Genomic DNA, 23134 nt, shown 5'->3' with positions numbered 1-23134 from the left:
TTCAACTGCTCTGATATGTGTGGCAGCACAAAGAAGGTGGGAATCTGGCCCCAGATCATAGGAGACCCCAGATGGAAGAGACCAAGGAGTTCAACTGTGGCAGCATTTGGTGGATACCCCTCTCTGCACGGGCACCGGGCACCAGGGAAGATCCCTTGTACTTGACATGCTCCAACATGATCCTCTCTCTTTGGTGCAAGCGATGGGACACCCCTCAGACAGCTGCAGTGCAACGTCAACATCATCACCAACATCTCTGGGAAAGAGGTCTCCTCGGGTCCTTGGGAAGCGCTAGTGCTACAGCAGCTCCTGGATATGAGCATCAGAGGTATGTGACTAAACATTGAGAGATAATCTAAGTCTGCGAGTAGCATGCTCAGACCCCCAGCAAGGTTCTGGGAAGTCCCTGTCTGGGGCTGTGATCTCCCTAGTGCCAGTTCTGGAGCCAGACCTCTGTTCGACTGGCTTAGTGTCGCATGGCTGAGCTAAAAGCATAGGGAAAGCCAAGTGGAAAATGCTACATTGACCTGCATTGAAAGTGCAATGAAAAGTAACGTGGAAAAGTCTGTGCTGTAAAACTCCCTGGCTTCCCTTTAATTGTGCAATTCAGGGTGTGGATGGTTCCACGTGCAGGCGATTTCTGAACCCTCGCATGGGGTGACACCCCAGTCCCTCCAACTTAAAGCATAGAGAGCTTGTGCTCTTCCCAAGCCTAATTAATTGTGCAGTTATTTCAGCAGCCACATGGCCCTGCTCCTTTGGCAAGGCAGCCATCCAAAAGCTGTTATTTGATAAAGTTGGACTTCATGCAGAGAAGATAAATCCCTAGTGTGAAAAAGCATTTATTCCTGTAGAAATCTCTCCTCCAGCTGGAGGAGGAGGTTTAAATTTGCACAGTGTCAGGAAGGTCTGACTCCAACCCTATCTCATCCCTGACCAGTTCAGAGGAAACCCTTGGCTGCTGGACCTGCAGAAGGGTGAAAGGCAGCCCTGAAGGCAGGGAAGATCTGACCCCGCTGAAGTGCTGGGTGCTGGCTCCTAGTTGAGGGCTTGAAGGGTCCCTGCGTTCACTGACATCCCAGGTGTTTTCTCACTTCAAGGTGAGAAGGCAAACACAGCCTGGATGCAGAGCTCCTAGTGACTCAGCGGGAGAGGCTGAAATCAGCTGAAAGCTGGTTGCCGTCCAAAAAGCCTGGGACAAGCTGTTAGAACAGACATACTTGGGATGGAGATGAATGTCTGTATCAGCAGACATTCCTCCAGCCCCTCAGCAGACTTTTGTAGGATGAGCTGCCTGTGGCCGCTCTCAAGGCTCTCTGTAATCCAGCAGTGGAAGGTGCTGTGAAGCACAGAGGTATGTTGGCCACCATGCTGCCAAGGGATGATGATGCCTGGTTCAACCCAGCAGCTGAGAGTAGCTTGTGGGCACTCACTGCCATGCTGGGAATTTAAGGCTGGGGGTAGATGTAGATCTCTGTATGAAGGTGGTCCTAGCAAGACCCTGGTTTAAGCCCCTTGAAATGCCAGTACTGCTCCCAAGGCCCGTGGCTGGTGACTACAGGAACCACTGAGAAATCCCTTTCCAGGGCCAGACTAGGTCTGCTGCCCTCTGGTCTCTAGGACCTCCAGGGCAGAGGTTGTCTCCGAGATACCAGAACCCAAATCCTGATCACCTTGGTGTAGGAGAACCTGAACCTCACGCATCCTACAAGAAACCTTGTATTTTCCATGCTGACAGGTAAATAGCACTGAAACACAGAATGGAGCAGCATCAGACCCTGGCTCACGCATGCCATCTTTGCAATGGAGAAATTAAATGTTTTGCCTGGACTCTCCTGGCAGAAACACCCAGCAGGGAAGAGGAACGAGTGAATGCCTGGGTACCGAACCCAACCACAGCTCTGCCCTCATGTAGCAGCCTGAGTCCTCCCAGGTGAGCATCACGTGGGGCTGGGTTCAGTATGGATGGAGTCCTCAGTAGTTTTCCCATGGGGATGTTTTGGTAAGGGCCATTTTTGAATGTGCAGTTGCCTCAGGCAACTTAGGAGTGGAGTGTGCTACATCTGTTCCTGTGGAAAAAATGAGTTGAAGAAGTACTGAGGAAGGAACAGTGGCAGGACAGGCTTGCCCAGCTTGGATGTGAGAATCACCCCCTGACATCGCACTCTATATCCTCTGTAACCCCTGGGAATCGCTCCATCTCCCGTGTGACCCCAGCATCGCTCCATCTCCCGTGGGACCCCAGCATCGCTCCATCTCCCGTGTGAACCTGACATCGCTCCATCTCCTGTGTGACCCCAGCATCGCTCCATCTCCCGTGTGAACCCGACATCGCTCCATCTCCCGTGTGACCCCAGCATCGCTCCATCTCCCGTGTGAACCCGACATCGCTCCATCTCCTGTGTGACCCCAGCATCGCTCCATCTCCCGTGTGAACCCGACATCGCTCCATCTCCTGTGTGACCCCAGCATCTCTCCATCTCCCGTGTGAACCCGACATCGCTCCATCTCCCGTGGGACCCCAGCATCGCTCCATCTCCCGTGGGACCCCAGCATCGCTCCATCCCCTGTAGCTTCTCCTCCTCCCCATTGTGCTCCCGGCCCGCTCCCGGCGCTGTCCCCTCCCCTCGGGCCCCGGCGAGGGGAGGATCCGGTGCCCGTGCCCAGCCTCGCCCCTGCGCCGCCCTGCGCGCCTCGCACCGGCACCGGCACCGGCTCCGCTCGGCGGAGACCCCGCCGCCCGGGCATGAAGGTGCTTCGGCACAAGATCGAGCTGCTCACAGGTACCGCCGGGCGTGCCGAGGGGTGGGGACGGGGGCGAGGGGGAAAGAGCCTTCGGCCCCTGCCTGGGAGATGCCTCCCCTCCTCCTTTCTCCCTCGCCGCCTGCCTCTTCTCCCGCAAGTCTCGGCTGCTGGTGGGAACGATGCTTTTTGGGGTATGGGAGGTGGTGGTAAGACTCAGGTGCTGGTGGAAACGATGCTTTTTCGGGTACGGGGGGTGGTGGCAGGGCTGCAGGGGAGAAACCCAGCCTGGTGGTGCTGGAAGAGAAGGGTGGGACTGAGCTGGCAGCCTCCTGGCACGGGGGTCCGGCAAGCAGATGGTGTGGGGGGGGTGGGGTGGGGGGTGCCTGTGGGACTGCTGGAGCATCCCTTCAGTGCCAGCTCTGCTGCCAGCCTCTCCTGGGAGTCTCCCCACTGCCTGGGTGCCCTAAGGATGGGGCTAGGGAGGAGCTGCTCTAAGCAACAGCCGCTGTGAGACAGCCTGCGCCCCTGCAGAGCCCCCTGCCGCCGCCGCCGTGCCCCGAGCCCAGGGTGCTCACCTCAGTGGCACCAGATTCCCCAGCTTGGTGGCTCTCAGGCTGTGCCCTGCCTGCCCCTGTGCTCCCCGGGAGGACCACATGGCAAGGCTGGCTTGTGAGGGCTGCTGGGGTGCAGACGTGTGCCCTCCCCGTGGAGGCAGAGCGAGCTGTGGGTGGTTATGTTGCACTGGCGGGGCAGGAGGTGGGCCAGGCTGGGTCACACTGTGGTTTTCCTCCACCCCATCACGGCTCCTCAGCTGTCCTGTTCAGGGGATAATGCTATGAGCACACTTCCATGTCTGAGACTTGGCTGCAGGTTCCCTTCCTCCCTCTGCCTGCCTCCCTGGAGGTGGCTTTGGCTTCACTGCCTGGCAGAGGCCAGCCCTTGCTCCTCCGGATTTGCCTCTCTGTCTGTCAAGCACTGCTCAGTTAGCATTGAAAATCCATGCTGACATCCTGTGGGTACCATGTCCATGCCAGGGCAGGATGCAGATGGTCAGTGGGAAGACTCTCACGAGGCTGGTGACACCTGCCTTCCAACCAGACATCCTGCCCAGTGTCAAACCCTTCCCACAGCCTCATGATGATGGTGATGATGATGTTAATATTAGTGTATTTCCTTGCCATGAGCTGGTTCTCCTCCAATAAGCCAACTCTGTGCTGTGGATCCCTGAGGAAGGCAAGCCAACGTGGTTGTTTCCATCCCATCTACACGTGCAGTGCCGGGGCCCTCGGGGGGCAGAGCACTGATCCCAAACAGAGATGGGTGTTGTGTTTGGGACTGATTTGGGACTAGAGAGGAAGCATGTCCCACGTAGTGATGGCACCACGCTGGGAAGGCAAAGATGGGTGTATTTGAGGCGGCACCTTGGGCGTGAGTGCTATTGGGGAGCATTGGGGTGAGCTGGAAGGAAGAGAGCTCATTGCCAGCCACAGTCTCAGCGTGTGATGGGAGCCAAGCTGTTTTGCCTTTGAGACCCAGAGCCGCGGCTTTCCTCAGCAGCCTCCGCAGTGACAGCGGCCCAGCCAGGCTGGGTGAGGCTGCCCACAGCCCCGCTGCTGCACTGTCTGGAGCAGGGATGGGGGTACCTGTGTGGTGGCGTGGGGAGCAGAGCACCCCTGGGACACTGGCAGCACAGCTGGGATCCTGCTCTCAGGCTCTTGCACCCACGGGACTCCCCGTTGTACTGATCCCCCTCTGCTGCCGTGCTCAGCACCATTTTAGGTGACTGTCCCTCCACGCTGAGGATGCTGGTTGGCACAGGGCTCTGCCACGTCCCTCGTGAGCCAGCTCTCCCCCCACCACGCCAGCAAGGTCACAGGGCCTTTCCTCATTGCTCAGCCACCCTCCCTCCCGTATTAGCTGGAGGCTTTAATTAATAAAGGCATTCACCATACACTAAGTGCTGTTCCCTGCCACCCTGGGGCTGCAGCCACACGGTGGATTGGCACGGTCAGCGTGGGACGCTCCTGCTCTCTTCTCAGACCCAGCTACCGGTGAGGCTTCATTTTCCTCCCTTTTTTTAGCGCTGGGGTTGCACCCCAGGGGATCGGGGCATTGCTTTGCCGGTGGCTCTGCGGGGTGCGTCGCCTCGGCTGTGCCCCTTGCGCAAAGCCATTTCCCCAGCTGCAGCCCAGCCTGGAGCAGCGTGTCCCAGCCTGCACCTCTCCGTGGGGCTGTCGGCCCCTCTCCCCGAGGAGATTTTTGCATCAGGACCTTCCGTGCAGGGGGTGACATGGGGACCTCTGGCTCTGGGCGCTCTATGACTCCTCTGGGAGGCTTTGTGGTGGTTTTTCTTCCTCCTAACGGTTCTGATTTGCTGGATGGCTCCCAAGAAGCAAAGTAAAGTGCGGTGTCTGCAGAAAGCAGCCAGGTGGCACAGCTCACTTGGTTTTTTGAATGGAAAACCCAGTCGGATGAGCAGGAGCTGGCTGTGGAGGGGAGTTTAGGACCAGCTGTTGTATTCCTGATGGTCTTCCAATACTCAAAGCATTGCTTGGCTTTTCCACATTGCCAGCCCGGGCTGACCCAGGTTTGGAGGTGGACTGAGCGTGGAGCAGGCTTGTCCAAGGCTGTGGTTGAAGTGGGGTTTGTGTCTGCTGCAGTGCGAGCGCGGCCCCATGGTATCCTCGGGGAAACTGCAAAGGGTGGGTAGCAAGTGGAGGGAGTGTGGGACCCGTGCTGGCCTGTTCAAAGCAGTAGCAATGCATCCAAAGGCTTGGCAAAGGTGTGGAAATGGAGGCTGCGAAAACAAATACCTGAGGTCGAGATCCTTGCCTGAGCACAGATAATCTCCTTGCACTGGGACTTGCCGGTGCATCCTCATCTATGCACAGGGAAGCCTGGATTGTCCCCCATGTCACCTCCCACATGCAGCCAGCTGCTGGGAGCACAGGCATCTCCTTGCTCCCCTCTGCTTTCTGTGCTGGGCTTCTGCCTGGGGATGGTTTTAGAGATGCTGGCACCACGGGGTATGAGGTCCTGGTGCCCTGGTCAGCACCATCCAGTCTCACATCCTGCTGAGTGGCAGCTCCAGGGTGAAGTCTGTCTCTGCAAGTCCCGGGGATGAGCTGCTGGCTGGCTGGCACCAGTTCTGCAGGCAAGGAAAAGAGTTTGGGAGCTTCACGTTTGGTTTTCTCCCATCGTTGCAATACAAACTTCAGGCTGTCTCTCTGCTCCCTGGCTGCTCAGAGCCTCCTTCTGCTTCCCAGCACAGCTGATAAACATCAGCCCTCGTTCTGGCTGTGCATGGAGATCTCCCTTTGTCCCTCCTGTATCTGTCTGCCTAAAACCAGCCAAAGCATTGGATTTTCATTCTCCGATGGAAGCTGGTAAGGGAGTTGGGATGTTCTTGCCCTGGACTGAGTGTTCACAGGGGTGACCAGCATGGGCAGGCCAGGTTGGCCTCCTATTTTACCTAAGATCAGGCCCTGAAGACAAATCTATCCTTAACTGGGAGAACTGGACCTGGGTAGGAGCTGGGAGCAGAGCTTCTCCAGGCACTGCCTCCTTCCAGCTCCCTGTGGAGGGGCTCACTGTGGCCCTCCGACAAGCTAGACCACGTCCCTGTGGTAGATGGCTGGAGTGCAGCTGATTTGGGTCCCGGGGGACTAGGGTGAAGGGGATGGAGGCAGATCCCTCAGGTGCTGACATCTGCCTTGCCCTGGGCAGGGCTGCTGCTGCAGGAGATGACCATGGCCGGGCTGCATGAGCTGCGCTTCACTGAGGAGAAGCCGCTGCTGCGTGGGCAGGAAGCCGAACTGGTGAGTCCGGTGTCTACGCTGGTTCCGGTGTCGGGGCTGCCAGGGTGCAGGTGCCTAAGAGGGAGGGTAGGAGGGGGTGTGCTGGTAATAGGTGCACCTGTGTGGTGCTTGATGCAGGTGTGTGTGCAGGTGTGTGTGCAGATGTGTGCTGGATTGGGTGCACATGCATGCAAATGCGGGTTTTGATGCAGGTGTGTGTGCAGACGCCGGCTGGTATCGATGTCCATGCATGAGTGAGCACGGGTTCTAGTTTGGTGTGATGCTGTCTGTGTGTGAAGGTGTTGCACGTGTGTGTGAACACACACTTGTGCATGTGCACCTGTGCAGGTATTGTAGATGTGTGTGCACACGTGTGCTCCTGTGTGGGCATTGTCCTTCTGCAGCCAGAGCTGTGTGAAGGTGTGGGTGCTTGTGGTGTCAGGGTCTTCATGAGTTGGGTGGGAGGAGAGCGCCTTGGGAGTGAGGGGCGGCAGGGGATGCCTCTGTCCCTAATGGCTCCTTCTCTCCTCAGGAGAACTCCGATGTCTTCCTCCCCACTGTGGACACAGATTGGAAGGTAGGACTGGCCGTGGAGGGTGCCTCCTGGCCCTGGGTCCCATGAGGGATGGCAACCTGTGGCTGGGGAAGGCTGTAGGGTGCTGAGCGGACCCAGGAATGTTGCTGTCCCCACATTCCATGGGGACGCAGTGCCTGGTCGGTGTCTGTGCATGGGGCTGCACATGCATTGCAGTCTCCGGCAGGAGGAGGTGAGGGGATGCTGCCAGGCATGCTCTGTACTGGTGCTTGGATGTGGCTAGCAGGCACTTGGCAACTGGCCAGGGACAAAACCTCTTTAAAACAGCCAATTTCTTCTCATGAGGGCTGAGCTGCTTTTCCAGCCCCTCTACCATTGCCATGGCAATTGTTTCCTGGGTGATGCCAGCTACCCACTTACATAAGGATGTTTGAAAGCCTCTTTATTTTTTTTTTTTTGAGAGCTGGGGCATTGCCCCCTGTACCACCCACCTCTCTCGGGGAACAGGGCCCCTCCGCTTCCCTGGCTGGCACCTACCTCCATTCTGCCTCTTCAGAGGAGCCCCACAATGTGGCACTGGGGCTTGCAGAGCCTAAGCACTTGCCTGGCTCCTATGTTGTTCTTCATCTCTCTCACACCTCTGCCCAAGCTCATTCCACACCAGGATGCCCCTGCAGATCTCAGGGTGCTGGTGCATGGTAAGGGAGAATAGTGGGACTGCTGGACCACAGCTCACTGTCTGCCCCTCTCTTAAAACATCCCCCCTCCCACGGGACATCAATGACTCACTTCAGGTTCTATGTTGCTGCTTTGCTAGTGGCTGGGACCTCTTGGAGGATGGGCTCAGGTGGTACTGACCGAGCCCTGTCAGGTCCAGCACTGAAACAGCATCATCTGCAAGGATAAAACAAATCTGGATTTCATTCCTCCTGGGAGAGAGGCAGGGGAGCCCAGGTCCCTGTTTTGGCAGACCCAAAGTGCTGCCCAGGCTTTTGGGGCTGGTCTGCTTGGTCTCCATTATTTGTGGTGGTGGCAGCGTGTAGCCAGGCAGGGATCAAGGACTTTCATTGGGATGCTGGGCAGTGGCCGCAGTGGTTCACAGAGCAAGAGATTTCTGGTGGCCCTTTTGGAGGCTACTGAGTTATTTAAAAATGGCAGTGATGGAAAAATGTTACTTTTTCCAGCAGCTTCAAAGCTGCTGGGATGCTGTGGCAGAGTGTGTGGGTCTTGGCTGCTCCTTGCTCTGTTTGCTCAGGGTCCCTGTTGACCACTGGAGGGGAAACCAAACCTCCTGGAGGAGGGAGAGGGAGGCAAGTGAAGAAAGAGAGGTAGCAGTGCCAGGCTGCCTGGAGCTTATGGTAGCGCCGTGGGCACCAGGATGGCTCTCACTCAGCTGTACTGGGGCAGGGCTTGTTGGCATGCAGGGGATGTTAAAGAGCAATGACTCTGCCAGGACAATATTTGCATGCCAGTATTTCAGGGATTGGCCCATGGTGGTGCTGAGCTGTGTCCCAGGTGGTGCCCAGATGGAGTGGGATGAGCTTCCCAGGCTGTGCTGGGGCAACTCCCTTCTTTCCCCCACCCTGGCGCTTCACAGGTTGGCTCCCTGCAAAGGCTGGGGGCTGCTTGCTCTTCCTTGGTGAGATCTTACCCCATTTTCTGGGCTCACCACCTCAGGGTAATTTAATCCAGCCCCCAGTTTAGCTCTTTCCTGTCCCTCTGCTCCTCCCTGAGCCAGTCACTGCTCACTTGCTGAGATGCTCTGGGTGGGAGCAGGGAACTCCCACGGCCACCACCAGCAAAGTAAAGCCCTTGGGGCTGCTGGGATAAGCCAACGTGCAGGAGTGCAGAGGGGCGGGTGCCTCTGCCATGGGACCCTGGCAGGAGGTCTGGGCCACCAGCCATGCAGATGGGCTCGTAGCCAATGGGTTGGTGATGCCATTCAAGCAGAGTCAGCCTCGCTCAGCGCTCATATCTCCCTGCTTCCCTTTTGCATTCCTGGCTTACTTTAGTTTGGCTTTTCCACCCCCTCTCTCCTCTATTTTGCCAGCCTCTGTCTGCTTTTGCCTGCTCATGCACTTCTATCATGATTTTATGATTCTGCATCTCCTGCTTTTTCCTGCAGGCTGTGGCTGCTCTTGCTCTTTGGCTCCACAGGCAGCAGGGCTGAGGAAAGCAAAAATGGCACCCAGACCCACGAATGGCTCTGTGCCTGTGCCAGGAACCACCTGGGAGCTGGGATTCCCCACAGTTCTTCGACAGCAGAGAAGAGTCTCTCTGCTCTTGGGTCTGAGCTCCCTGCAGGACAAAGCAGAGCAGAGGAAAGCCTCTCCAGCAGAGGCAAAGTGGACATCATCCCACTGCCTGTCTGTCTGTTCTTTCTCCCTCATTCAGGCCCCCTGGCTGCTCAGCCTCGACTTGTTTGCAGGACGCTGCTTTCAGTGCCTCTCCACCAGCTCTGGGTGAACATTGGTCCAGGTCAGGGAAAGGGCTTTCCCCAGGGAAAAGTGGATCAGCCCTGTTATTAGCCATCAGAGACTCCACAGGAACAAGCCTGCTGGGTGAAGCTGGGGACACGGAGCTTTGCCGTGCGGGGAAGCCTGTACGTGTGCTGGTGGTGGCAGCTGGACCCGCGCTGCCCATGGCTGTGGGGCGTGGTGGGAGCAAACTGTGGTGAGATGCCAGGTAGGGATGATGTGGAGGTGAAGGCTTCCTGTGGTGCACAGGGAGGCTGGCGGGTCCCCGCTGGATGCTGCCCCTTAGGGCAGGTGCTGGAGGGACTGCAGAACTCTTCGTGTATCTGTGAGCTTCGTGCTGTAGTGGCTCCGGTGCCAGCTATGCTGAGCCATGCCGTGTGCTCAGCTGGGGCAGGCAGGGTGCAGAGGGGGTTGAGGCTGCCGTGGGGTTTGGGGCCATGGGGGTGCGAGGCCATCCGTGGGTGCAAGCTGCAGGCAGATGGACTCGGTCTCTCACAAAGTCCCATTGGAATCAGTACAGAAACCATCTGCCCGTGCACACATGCACCCAGGAACACACGTGTGTGTGTACACAGCACAGATCAGCCCTCGGACAAGATCCGACCCCTTGGGACTGCTGGGGTGTCTTTCCTCCTGTCTTATTTACCTGCAGCTAGTGACATCCAGGTTGGGGCTAAATCCTGCACATCCCTTGCTTGCTAGCATCCTGCAGCAGGTGGGATGATTGTGCTACTCGGTAAGCTGACCCCAGCATCCAGGCAGTGTTCACGTGTGGACACAAATGTGCACGAGGTTCTGTGTGTGCTGGTCGTTGTGTAGCCGTGGGCACGAGCGATGGCTGCGATGCACACACTAAGCACGCAGGAGAAGGATGCAGCGGGCGCGATCCTTTTATGCATGTGACCATGCGTATACAGGTACAGGACCATGTACCAACGTAGACATACAGGGTGCAGCCCCGTGGAGTTATGCATGAGCATTTTGTGGGATGCACGAGCTTCAGCGTGGGTTGTTGTATTTACTTTTTCAATTTTTGTGTGCACAGACATGTGGGGGCACATGGTTTTGCTCGGCCCCTGTGTGTCTGTGTTGGTGCGTGTTCCTGTGCACAGTCACATGTGGAGCAGGCCTGGTGCATCCTTCTCCTGTGTGTTTCCCGTGTACCCGTGCCCACTCATGGGGGTGTGCTTCCTTCCTGGGATGTTTGTGTTGCTGCAGGGCCTTGGTCTGGGTGGTTGCAGGCTTGAGCATGATTCTGCATGTTTGCGTGGGGCCAGAGCCGTGTGTGGGTGCGATGGATGTGGGCGAGCATCGATGGGCTCTGCTGTGATGCTGCTGTGCCTTGCAAGGGGTGCAAGTGCAACCCCGTCCAGGCACCCCTGCCTGTCTCAGTCTGACATCTGGGAAGATGGAGCAGGTACCGCACTGTGCCAGGCTTTTTTCCTTCATAAACAAGGGTATTTGAGGCCAATTGGAGCATGAATAATTCCCACGGCAGCCAATGGCTGAGTGCTGGCTCCATCAGCGCTCGCCCGCAATGGCAGCCAGACCTGCTGGGGCTGCGCGGCGCGTCGAGGGGGAAGGGAGAGGGAGGGCTTAGCGCAGGGCTGGGGCTCCGCTATAAATCCAGACGAGGGGCTGAGCCAGAGCAGAGCTCTGCTTCGCCGCTGCACTGCTGTGCCCCGCATCAGGACCTCGTGCTCAGCCCACCTGCCCTCGCGTCCTCGTCCACCTGGTTCCTCACCATGCCCGAGTGCTGGGATGGGGTAGGTACCACCGTTCCCGTGCTCGCTGCCTCCCTTTCGCAGGGAGTTTTACTCCAGTACCTGCTTGCCCTGGCTGGACCTTTGCACCCAGCAGGGCTTGGCATGGGCCAGGCAGGCATCGGTGCAGGGGAGACCTGCTGCTGGGGAGCCCGACCCTCCTGCAGCCCCACTGCTGCATCCCTGACGTGCTGCAGGTTTTGGGGACGCGTTGTCCTTGAGCACGTCCTCCGCAAGCCCAGTGGAGATGCTGCGCCGAGGCTGAGGGGGAGCGAATGCAGCAGTTGCAGCTGCAGGCTGCGCTGGGGCTGACTGATGATGATGATGGGGGCAAGGTGCCCCTTTCACACCCCCCAGTTGCAGAGGGAGAGGGGCTCTCGCTGTTTTGAAGCAATCCATTGGATGCTTTCTGGACTCCGTAGAGATGACAACAGCTGATGGCAACAGGCTGATGTGGAGGCGGGTGAATGAGGTGGGAGCACTGCAGCAGCGAGCAGGGAAATGGGGCAGGGCACCTATGGGTGCTGTGACCCCTGCTTCTCTTCTTGCTGGGGCCAGGGGTTGTCAGTGCCCACCCCTTCCTTGCTGCCTGCATCCCTGCATCCCCAGCCTCTTCCCGCCAGCGAGCATCCCTGCGGCAAAGGGCAGGGCTGTGGTCGCCAGCGCTGCTGCAGAGGCTGCACCGCAGGCAGGGCTGCGCCTGGCTTGGCGGGGGCGGGGGGGGCGGGGGTAGCCGTGCTGGAGATGGAGCTGCCACCCTCGGCATGTGATTTTGGAGTGGGATTTGCAGGCTGAGCTGCTGGGGCTGTGATAGAGCCTGTGGGCGTGGGGATGGCAAGGGAGCAGCTCTGTGCCCAGGGTCAGCCACATGGATGCTTCCCGCTCTGTGACCTTGGGCCAGGCCCTTATTTTCTGCCTCAGTTTCCCCATCTGTTATTGCAAGGGGATGTCCCCACTCATTGCCTGCTGCCTGATACAGCCCCAGGGTGTGGAGAGACAGCTGTGGATGAGGGCTGGGGTCAGGGTGTCCTTGAGGAGCTGAATGTTGTCTCCACAGAGCCCTTAAGTTGTCTGCGTGTGCTGTGTCCCCTTAGGGACAGCAGATCTCCAGGAGGGGAGGCACTGCAGCGAGGAGATCCTGTCCTCGAGCAGTTCCTCCCACCCGAGGCCTGTGTCCTTCAGAGTCCTTGGCAGCATGCGACCCACTCGAGCATCCATGTACCTGCCTCCCTCCCTCCAGCCCATCCATGGGCTGCCAGTACCTGCAGTGAGGACCCTGCCAGCGTCCCCTCCCTGTCCCTGCTTGGCACGTGATGCTCCTGCACCTGCCACATCCCACTTTCGAGGTCACTGGGCTGGCTGGCAGGGATGGGTGTCTGGAGGGGACCCCTGGCCCCTTCTCCCTAGGTGATGCCTTTGCTGGCACCTGGGCTCCCAGCCTCAGTTTCCCGTGCTGACTAGAGAATGTCAGCCATGAAGGTGAGGCTGGAGCCCTCCCAGCCAGGTAAACTGAGGCACAGGGCAGTCCTGGTCCCTGTGTGAGTACTCAGCCATTTCAGACCAAGGGATTTTAAGGTTGCTTTAGCTATCATTTTGGGATCAGGCTGCAGCATTTCTCAGGTCAGTGTCTGATGTTTTACCTCTGCCTTTTTGTCCCAGGCACAGTGAATCCAGGTCAGCTGCACCATGCTTTGATCCCTCACTCTGTTGCCTTGTCCTTGAAGATCTCCTGTCTCATCCTGTGGTCCACTTGTCCTGTCCCACGATCCTACTCGCCCAAGCTCTCTTGGATCATCCCATCCCATCCCATCCCATCCCATCCCATCCCATCCCATCCCATCCCATCCCATCCCATCCCATCCCTCCATCACTTGATCCCATCCTCTAAACCCATCCTATCATACACCTGTCCAATCCTAAATCCTATTATCCTATCCCAAGTCCTCTCTTCCCTTCCCTTTCCTTCTCTTCCCTGGGGAACTGGTGGAGGCTGGAAACGTTTGTATGTAATTTGTTCTGCCTTCTGCACTGCCTGGATGCCCAGAGCTGTTTTTTTGTTTTATTTTTTTTCCCCAGGATGGCTGCTCCTCTTTCCCTTGTGCTCCCATAGGGCCCAGCCTCCTGGGGATGCAGTGGTGAGGGGTGGGATGGCAGGGCAAGAGAGGATGTCTTGGGGCAGGCAAGTGTCACCCTCCTCTTCCCTCAGGAACATGACATTGAGACCCCCTACGGGCTGCTGCATGTGGTCATCCGGGGCTCGCCCAAGGGGAATCGCCCGGCCATCCTGACGTATCACGACGTGGGCCTCAACCGTGAGTGCTGGTCCGGGGACCACGGGGTGCAGGGAAGGTGGGAGTGAGCCTGGGACTGCATGAGATGCAAGGATGTCAGCCAAAGCCCGTGGCTCAGCTCCTTTGCCTCCTCCCCTGAAGGGTCCCCAGGCTGCCTTGGGTCTCTGAAAGGCCCAGGAGGGTTTGAATGCTCCGATGAACACAAAGCCCGGGACAGGCACAATCAGAAGCGCTTGGCCAGGCTGGCGCTGGCTCTCTGCCTGCCCGTGCCAGGCAGGGACGGGATGTGGGGGATGCCAGCTCGGTCCCCGGCCTGCTGGCATTCAGAGCACGGACCCAGCTGGTGGCAGGACATAGCGGGGGCTGAAGGAGACGGGACCCCAATGCGTGGGGAAGGACGGACCCCAAGCCGGGACTCAGGATGCGGGGACGCTGTGTTCTCTGTTAGCCTGAAACCTTGGACTTGCAGCCCAGACCACTGGGATGTGCTCGCCAGCTGAGCTGCGATGCCCAGTCCCCCGTGAGCGGGGAGGAGCATCTCCACCTCCAGTGGAGGCTGAGTCACTGGCAAGCTACAAGAGCTGCCTCACCATCGCAGCAGCGCTCCCGTGTCCAGGGATGCGTCACGTTGGTTGCGATGGGCCTTACAACCTGCCTCGCCCACGCGTTTTGGGAGGGATGCCCTGGGGCAGGGCCCCTCAAAACCCCAGCGATGGCCGTATCCCACTGTGCAACGGTGGTGGCCTGACCACAGCAGCACTCGGGCTGTTTCTTCGGCTGTTGCCAAGCAGGGAGATTTGCAGCCATTTCTCAAATCCTGTGTTTGCTTGAGCCCTTTCTGGGGATTTTGGATAGGGCCGATAATACCTTGGGCTGCTAATCCTGCTGCCTGCCGGGTGGTCCTACGGCTCTGGGCTTTGTATCCCCCAATCCCATCCCTCCAAGCAGATGAGGCTGAGCCCTAACTCCTCATCCTCCTGGCTGGTTGTTCATTCCCATGCCTCCCAACTCCAGCACAGATGCAGCCCGTGCTAACAGTGGTTGCAGTCTGGGCTGCAGGGATGAGGACCCTGGAGGAAAGGGCTTTGGTGGCCTGTCACCTCCGCACTGAAGGGCAGAGAGAGAGCAGACGTGCTCCCCTGGCCCACCAGGTCCCTGATCCCTCCCTGCCTTTTGACAGACAAACTTTGCTTCAACACCTTCTTCAACTATGAGGACATGCAGGAGATCACGAAGCACTTCGTGGTGTGCCACGTGGATGCACCAGGCCAGCAGGCAGGAGCATCGCAGTTCCCCCAGGGGTAGGTGCCAGCCCTGGGGGCTTGTTATGCCGGGATGTCACCTCCCTGCCCGATGGGTTGTCGTTGCAGGGGTGTTTGTGTGCAGCCTGTGGGTCTCCCCAGACCACGTCAAAGCCTGTGGCAGGTCCAGGGTGGGCAGTGGGGTGGTTTGCATGGGGGTGGTGTTTCCTTGTCCGCTTTGGGCAGCCCAGATGCCATGTCTCAGCTTTCCTGCTCTGCGCGGGTCCCGTAACCGCTGTCCTGTGCCCCCCTGTGCTGCAGGTACCAGTACCCGTCCATGGACCAGCTGGCTGCCATGTTACCCAGCGTGGTGCAGCATTTTGGGTGAGTCGGTCCCTGCTCCGCAGCTGCCGGCTGGGGGTGCTGGGCAGGGCGATGGGCAGGAGGCTCGGGGCGGGGGTAGTCGTCCCTGTAAGTTGGCACCCTGCTGTCTTCTTGTGCCCTGTGCTGCTTGTGGAGGGACATCCCAGGGAACTCGTGCTGGAATCAAGTGTCCCCCCCTACGCACCTCTCCATTTTACAGGTTCAAGTACGTGATTGGGATTGGTGTTGGGGCAGGAGCCTACGTGCTGGCCAAATTTGCGGTGAGTTTGAGACTGGGCTGGGCTGGCCCCGATTTCCCTGTACCTGCCGTCAGCCCAGGCCATGGAGAAGAGCAGGAGCTGACACCTCCAGGCAGATTGTGCTGCTGTGAGGGCTCCTGGAGGGACGAGGGGGATGATGAGATGGCAGTGCCTTGGCCGTGGTGGCCGGGTACTCTTGCCACCGGTCTCTCATCACTTCCAGGACAGGGCTCCATCAGCCCAGGTGCTGGTGGGCAGGTGCATCTTCCCTTCCCGCTAAGCATCTTCCCTCTTGCTCGCTGCAGCTCATCTTCCCCGACCTGGTCGAAGGACTGGTCCTCATGAACATTGACCCCAACGGCAAAGGCTGGATTGACTGGGCAGCCTCCAAGGTGGGAAAGCCGTACCCCCCTGCCCTGATCTCAGTGGCTCCCTGGGGCTGGAGCCAGACACGGCAGCGCTTAACTCCCTGTGCTCCCTCCACAGCTCTCTGGCCTCACCAGCACGCTGCCGGACACTGTCCTGTCCCACCTGTTCAGCCAGGTAAGGGCTGTGCGTCCTGCTGGCTCATGCCCGGCCCCCTCCTCAGCACTGCAACCGGGTCACCCGTGCTGTGCCGTGTCCTGCCTGTCCCATGCCCAGGGGTGGGGTTGGTCAAATCCTGTGTCCCTCTTGCCTGATGCGGGGCTTAGCTTTGCCAGGCTCCACGTCCTGCCCGGGTGCTCTGCCTGCCCCACTGCCCCGTGTCTCCCCTCTGCCGACTCGAGGCGGGCACACCTGGGGAAGGCAGGTGTCTTGGCAGCACCCACAGCCCCTGATCTCCATCCCCTGTCGGCACAGGAAGAGCTGATGAACAACACAGAGCTGGTGCAGAGCTACCGGCAGCAGATCAGCAGCGTGGTGAACCAGTTCAACCTCCAGCTTTTCCTCAACATGTACAACAGGTGAGCTGCCAGCAGGCTGCCCTCCCGTCTGCGCCGGCGCGAGGGGCTGTGGTGCGGGTGGGTGGCCCCAAGGGCACCGTGCGAGCCCTGATTCCTGTTGGGTGCTGCCATCATCACCCTGTGGCGCAGGCAGCAGCGCAAAGATTTTCACCAGTGCTGGCCGGGGATGCGGGAGTGGCGGTACCTGTGCCAGAGCCTTGTCCTGTCCCAGAGCCCGTGGCCGTGGGTGCATGTCCCGTGGTCTCCTCCTGTGCTGGGTGCCAGCAGAGGCCTCGGGAAGGTGGCAGAGCTGGTGTCCCGTGCATGCCGGGGAGCGGGAGCTGCTGCTCTGCTGGGTGCTGCATCTCACGGCGCAGGATCTGCTCAGGTCACGGCAGAGATGCCCGTGAGGTCCTCCATCCACAGGGAGCTGGGACAGTGGCGCTGGGTGCTGCTTCCTGGAGCTGGCCGTGCCCCAGCTCTTGCACTATGGCAGCGGTGGCAGCACCTGCCCATAGGCTCACGCTGTCCCTCTTTCTCCTCTACCAGCCGCAGGGATTTGGACATCAACCGGCCTGGAACTGTGCCCAATGCCAAGACGCTGCGGTAAGAGTCACACGGGCGTGGAGTGGGAGGTCCCAGGGCAGGGGAGTCCACCCAGACCAAGCCCTGACTGTGCTGTTTCTCCCCTCACTTCCAGCTGCCCCGTGATGCTGGTGGTTGGAGACAATGCACCTGCTGAAGAGGGGGTGGTGAGTGATGGGATAGCGCCTATGGGGTGACACGGTGATGGTGCCCACACGTGAGCAGCTCCTGTTCACTGCCTGCTCAGACACGTGTGAGCTCCCCAGGCAGGAGCTCATGTGCAAACCTACCTGCTTCTGTGGGCGGATGTGTACGTGTTACCTGTCCATGGCTACCACACCTGGAAGGCCTCCCCTTCCTCATATGTCCAGATGTGCTCACGATGTGCACGCTCGGTGGTTTCAGTGCACGGACACTGCCTGCTGGACCACACGCACCTGAACAGCTGCTGGCACATCCCTGTGCTTGCGCACATCTGGACCGTTGTCCCCACTTGCAGAACCAGCCACAGGTGCCACGTGTGGCCACACTGGTACACAAAGTGCAACTGCATCGCACACACACACACAAAAAACCCCCAGCGTGTGCACCTTTGTGCATCTGCACAGGAGCATTTGTGTATGACGCACAGGACGCCTCATCAGCTCCCCTCCCTTCCCTTTCCAGTTCCCAGGCTTGCTCAGACATTGTGTAGCAAGAGGAAGGTCCCCCCTGTCCCATGGTGGTTCAGTGGGATCAGGGCTCACCTAGCACCGCATCTCCACCTGGATGGGGTGGGATGTGCCAAGCAAGGTGCCGGGGCAGCACCCATGGGCAACTTCTGCAAGGTTCAGGGCATCCCAGGGTGCTAATATCATCCTTCTTGCCCACAGGTCGAGTGTAACTCCAAGCTGGATCCCACCAACACCACCTTCCTGAAGGTAGGCGGGGGGCAGCCAGGCGGTCCCTGCTGCCTGCGTAGTGCCTGTTGCCCTCTGCCCCACGGCTGCTGAGTGTCCCTCTCCCCATTCTGGGTCTGTCCTGGCCGCAGGGCTGGTGGTGGGAGGGGAGAGCAGGGTGGCTCCAGCAGCAGCCTCCTGCCAGTGGGTACCAGGGGGATGATGGGCAGCAAAGGCACTTTCCTAATCTAACCAGGATGTTCTCTCTGCAGATGGCTGACTCCGGTGGGCTGCCCCAGGTCACACAGGTGAGTCCTCACGATTGCCCCAGGTCACCGGGCAGGCTGGGCCCCGAGACACGCACTGGTGCTGTCCCCAGCTAGCAGGGCATGGGCTGAGGTGGGCACAGGTGGCTTGGGGCTAGGTGAGCTCTCAGCCCCAGCGCTGCCTCAACTCAGCCTGCTCTCTCCCTGCAGCCCGGCAAGCTGACCGAAGCCTTCAAGTACTTCCTGCAAGGCATGGGCTACAGTGAGTGCCAGGGCTGGGCATGGGGCGGGGGCTTGTCTGCATGTGCACACGTGTGTGTGTCTGTGCGTGTGTGTCCTGACCCTCCTGCAGGAGAGGAGCCTGGCACCCTCGTGTGCCTGCTCTGATGGAGACCTGTCTGTGGTGATGGGTGTGCAGGCGTAAGAGATGTCTGTGTGTTTGTAGAGGCGTGAGGTGAACAGGCTCTGAATGCACATTGATGTGTGTGTGTGTGTATGTACAAGGGCTCTGCGTGTGCGTGTGTGTGGACAGGGTCTCTGTGCATGCAGACACACTTATGTGTGCAAACAAACAGGGGCTGCGTGTGTGCACACAGACATGCAGAGCCCTGTGCACAAATCCGTGTGCATACGTGTCTGTATGGATCCGTGTGTGTGTGTGCGCACACCTGTGAAGGTCCATGTGCGCACAGGTGTGTGTTTGCAGGTCCCTGTGCACATGCACGTGTGTGCGCGCAGGCAGGTCTGTGTGCACACGTGCAAGTCCGTCTGCAAGCACATGTGGGGCTGGGCAAGTGCTCCTGGCCCCGCGGCGCAGCCAGCGCTGCTGACACTCTCTCTCTGCCCTCCCTACCCTTTTCCCACTCCCCCCCTGCCAGTCGCTCACCTGAAGGACCGGAGGCTGAGTGGAGGCACAGGTACCGCTCAGTGCTGCTCGGCCCGTGCCCATCGCTGCATGGTGCCCCCCTGGCCTGTGCCCTTGAGCTGCCCGGGCGCCTTTGGGAGCAGCCTGGGTGCAGGGCTGGCCCTTCCCGGCCGGTGCTCTCTGCCTCCCTCTGCTTTGCCCGAGATGGCACCACGAGCTAGGGGCTGAGAAATGGCTGAGAAACAGCATTCGCAGAGCTCACCCTTTCCCCGCAGTGTGGTGGGCAGGGTCCCCACCGTCTCATGAGCAGCAGTTGCTGCCCGGGAGCCGTGCCTGGAGCGCAGCCTTGTCCGAGGGCACCCGTCCCTGCCCCGCTGCCCCTCGCCAGCCTGGAGCTGCTCATGTGGTCACAGCAACGCATGCTGCAAGCTTGTGCCCAAAGTCATTTACATCGGGGAGTGGGACCGGTGGCTTTGCTTGCGTGAGGCAACGTTTGCTCAGGTCCTGTTGGCTTTCGGGAGGAGCTGAGCACCGTGGCCGTCTCTCCGTGCAGTGCCCTCTGCCAGCATGACCCGCCTGGCACGCTCCCGCACGGCCTCCCTCACCAGCGCCAGCTCCGTGGACGGCGCCCGACCGCGCGCCTGCACCCACTCGGAGAGCAGCGAGGCCATGGGGCAGATCAACCACACGATGGAGGTATCGTGCTGAGGCCCACGCCGCCGCCGACATCTCCTCCAGAGCCATCTCCCATCTGTCAGCCTCCCGCCAGCACCCACCCGCCCCCTGGATGTCCTTCACCAGGACCCTCGCTCCTTTGGGATCAGTTTGTCTTCTTTGCCATTGGCCTCATCCCCTTGCCTGGTACCGGAGGAGAGGGGCTTCTCTTTGCTGCCTTCCGGCTCCGGCTTCGCCCAAGTCACACGTGGTTCTGCATTCATTGGTTTTCACCCTCCTGAGCATCGGCTCGGCCCTGGAGGGGCAGGGTGGACGGCAGGAGGATAGGGACGGGATGAGGGAGCAGGGGCAGGGTGATGACATGGGAACAGGATGGTGGGATTGGGCAGGACAGCAGGATGTGGAGAGGACACAGGAGGTAGGTTGGTCCTTCAAGGTCAAACGACAACTAGCCAAGCTAGAAGGAAGATGGAGCAGGGAACAGCACTAATTGGGAGGTCACTTGGCCCTTTCTGGGGATGCAGCTCTCCTTTGTCCCCATGGGTCCTCCCTGGGGACAGCTCGCCTGGGATCCCCACCACATCCAGGACGCGCTGCCCCAGAGCTGGCTGAGCGTTGTGAGAAATTGCACCCCAAATTTTCCTCTCACCCTGGTCGTGTACCCCAAGGGCGGCCCCAGGGAGTGGGAGAGGGCTCAGTCCTCCTCCCGAAGCCATCGGGGCAGGAGGGTGGCACGGGGGTCCCTCTGCCCACACCCTCGCCTTGGGGGGGACTTCCTTGGTGTCTCGTAAGAAGCAACAATCACCACCTGCCACCAAAAATGCGCTGAGGGGGAGGGGAGGGCTGTGTGCTGGGGCCGGCTTGGCCCCTGCCACCTGGGCAGTCCCACTCCCAGTTCTTGGGCAGAGGCTGCCACGGCTCAGAGGCCACGGGATTTGGGGATGTCACACGGCAAACGCCCCTTCCAGTTTCACCACAGCCCGGAGGTGTCACTGCAGTGGAACCATTAGCAATAAGATGAGACGCCCCCACTTGTAATGCTGCAGAGCCCTCAGCAGCCTCTGCCCCACAGAGCACATCACCACGAGGCGCTGGCCGTGTGGGGTGACTCACGGGACATGTGAAGCACCCGAGTCTGGCTTTGCCCACAGAGCCAGACCCACCATGGCCCTCAGATCCATAGCCCCCACCCCAGCATCTTGCCTACGCAGAGCGAGGCGTCTCTCAAGGGCTCCCCCTGAGCTGCAGGGCCCCATCCACCCCCTGCCTCCGGGTGGATCCAGTCTCTCGTGCTCAGCGTGGAGAGCTGCGTCATCGCGTGACCCCACCGCTGGCCCCCCAGCCTCTGCTGCCCTTCCTGGCCCACCCCGCGGGCAGCAGAGCCCCCAGCTCCTCCTGCACCCGGGTGCTCAGGGCTTTGGGGGTGGGTGGTCTCTGGGGGACTCAAACAGGGACCTGTAGGGGACCCACCAGGTGCCACCATCTGACCCAGAAGAACCAGCCCTCTGGGAGCAGGTCCGACTCAGCCCCCCAGACCCCATCCCTGTGCCCTAGTGAGAGACACAGGGGTCCTGGGGCTCCCAGTGGGTGTATGAAGGATTTTGGCCCCGAGACCCGCGCCCCACCCAGCCCCTCCCATATGGAATAACCACCCTAAAACACCCCATTTGTCCCCTACTTTGTTCTGCTGTGTGCTTCCTTCTCAGTGTGACTCTGAAAGCTATGTAGCTCCTTTTTATTGTAGATACTGCTGTGATCTCGTTTTCTCAGTGTGTCCTTCCAGATAATATATATAAAAATACTATACATAATATATATAAATCCGGTCCCTGACCTTTTTGGGTTTATTTCCCCTTGCATTCTTGTCCAAGCAGTGCCCTGTGGTTCCCCTGGAGGTGGTCTGGTCATGCTTGCTTTCGGTTCCTCACCTTGGTTTTGTTGGTCAGTTTGGGCTTCCCTGGTGTTTTCTTTTTCTTTTGATTTCTGTTGGTTTTCTTTTTCCCAGTCACAGCGGAATTTAATGCATTTTCCTGATTGAGTGCAACCTGGTTTTGTCACGGCGGCATTAAGGCCGCAGCACTCACGAGATGGCAATATGTAAACCGGATTTAAATAACCTGTTGATGTAGAAGAGGATTTACTATGTTGGAAAAAAAAAACCCCAACAAACTAATAAAGACATTAAGAACCTCCTGTGCTCTTTTCAACTTGCTGCAGGGAAACAAGCCCATCCTGAGCCTGTGTACAGAGATCCTGGGCAGGGAGGACAAGGGGGACACCGTGGCCACAAACCCAACCAGGGGCTGCACCCCTGGGAAGGGGGCACTAGGGTGCCCATGGAGGAGAGCCCAGGAGCCCGGGGTGCACGTAGAGGGGAGCCGTGGGGGGCTTTGGCTTCAGGGCAGCCTTAGACAGGGCACCCTGTATGCTGGGAGTGGACGGGGAGTGGAAAGCTGCCAACTGAGACCCAACGAGGACCCAAGGTGCACAGCTGCACACTCTAGGAATGACCAGGGCCCTGAAAGATCTTGTCTCCCTGTCCTATTCCAGCCCTTCAGGCTCCCTGTTTGTCTCTCCTCCACGATCTGAGAAGTCCCAGGCAACAGCCCTTTCCAAGTGTGTGAAGCCCTCCCTGGGAAGCCCCCACAAGGGCCCTGGTCCCCCGTACCACCTCGGAGCCCATCCATGTGGACCAGGGCTGCCCCAGGTGCCCAGTGCCTCTCCCAGGTGCCCATTGCCTCCCCCTGCCCTCCCTGTCCTGCTGCTGGGACAGTTCTGCAGCTGGGGTCACTGCAAAGGGAGCAGGGTCCCCGGAGACATGATGTGGGGACTGCTGATGGAGGTTATGTCAACCACACAGGTTGCACCTCATCTTATACTCCCTTGGGATGGTCTCTTAATTGACTGCTCATGGTAGGTTTGAAATGTTCTACAATATTTTTTTCAGAGACAAGGATGATGCAGACCATATCATCTACAGACACCTTTGTCATCATCTATTTATAAAGTGCTGGTCTTATCAGAAATTCTGCAAAGGCCCACTCTCCCACATCAAGCGTTAATTGTTCAGTCTCTTATCTTTTCTTACATTCTCGTTGTGCCTTCTTGCAGACTCTCCCTTTCCTCCCACAGAAGTCGCTCGAGGCTGTGTACAGTTTGGTCGCTGAAGGATCCTTTGCTTGTCCCCAGGACTCCTGGCTGAGCTGTGCCAGCGTGGTGCTCGCATCCCTCTGCTGGTACAAGTACCACATGGAACCGAATCGCTCCTGCCACAGCGAATACATCTCTATACGCTGATTCTCTTCTCAGCAGAAAATTTAAGAGTTAAGTGATATACTAATTAGATTTCCTGTCTATTTTTCTTTGTAATTTCGTTCATCTTGGCAGTGTGTTATCGCTTTATGCGCTCAACTTAATACAAAATAACAGATAGGATATCATGATCCTGACGGTCAGACTACAAGGAGGGA

The 23134-nt window shown here is 58.9% G+C and overlaps 1 protein-coding gene across 4 annotated transcripts; it reads left to right on the top strand.

The window, feature by feature from the left end:
* Positions 1-2636: 2636 nt before the first annotated feature.
* NDRG4 (NDRG family member 4) lies at positions 2637-21857 on the top strand. 4 transcript variants are annotated; one of them, XM_069868602.1, is made up of 17 exons: positions 2637-2783; positions 6472-6563; positions 7075-7119; positions 13524-13629; positions 14789-14909; positions 15171-15233; positions 15433-15493; positions 15778-15864; positions 15959-16015; positions 16313-16416; positions 16945-17001; positions 17096-17147; positions 17853-17900; positions 18131-18166; positions 18335-18386; positions 19003-19041; positions 19543-21857. In XM_069868602.1, exons 1-17 carry the CDS (start codon positions 2747-2749, stop codon positions 19695-19697), a joined length of 1212 nt encoding a protein of 403 aa, XP_069724703.1. In that variant the 5' UTR covers positions 2637-2746; the 3' UTR covers positions 19698-21857. The 4 variants fall into 4 exon arrangements, with proteins under 4 accessions (XP_069724703.1, XP_069724705.1, XP_069724701.1 ...); XM_069868604.1 differs by lacking the exon at positions 19003-19041; XM_069868600.1 differs by lacking the exons at positions 2637-2783; positions 6472-6563; positions 7075-7119 and adding an exon at positions 11018-11320.
* Positions 21858-23134: the final 1277 nt, after the last annotated feature.

This window comes from Phaenicophaeus curvirostris, chromosome 14 (assembly GCF_032191515.1).
Source record: "Phaenicophaeus curvirostris isolate KB17595 chromosome 14, BPBGC_Pcur_1.0, whole genome shotgun sequence".
NCBI lineage: Eukaryota > Metazoa > Chordata > Aves > Cuculiformes > Cuculidae > Phaenicophaeus > Phaenicophaeus curvirostris.
Note: the sequence above shows the minus strand (reverse complement) of the source record. Positions and strands in the feature narration are given on the sequence as shown.

Excerpts from the sequence above, each read along its gene's own strand:
- NDRG4 (XM_069868600.1), top strand. The coding sequence starts at position 11,033 with ATGAATAATTCCCACGGCAGCCAATGGCTGAGTGCTGGCTCCATCAGC. Across the intron at positions 15,865-15,958 it reads TTGACTGGGCAGCCTCCAAG|CTCTCTGGCCTCACCAGCAC; the intron begins GTGGGAAAGCCG and ends CTCCCTCCACAG. Across the intron at positions 17,148-17,852 it reads CACCTGCTGAAGAGGGGGTG|GTCGAGTGTAACTCCAAGCT; the intron begins GTGAGTGATGGG and ends TCTTGCCCACAG.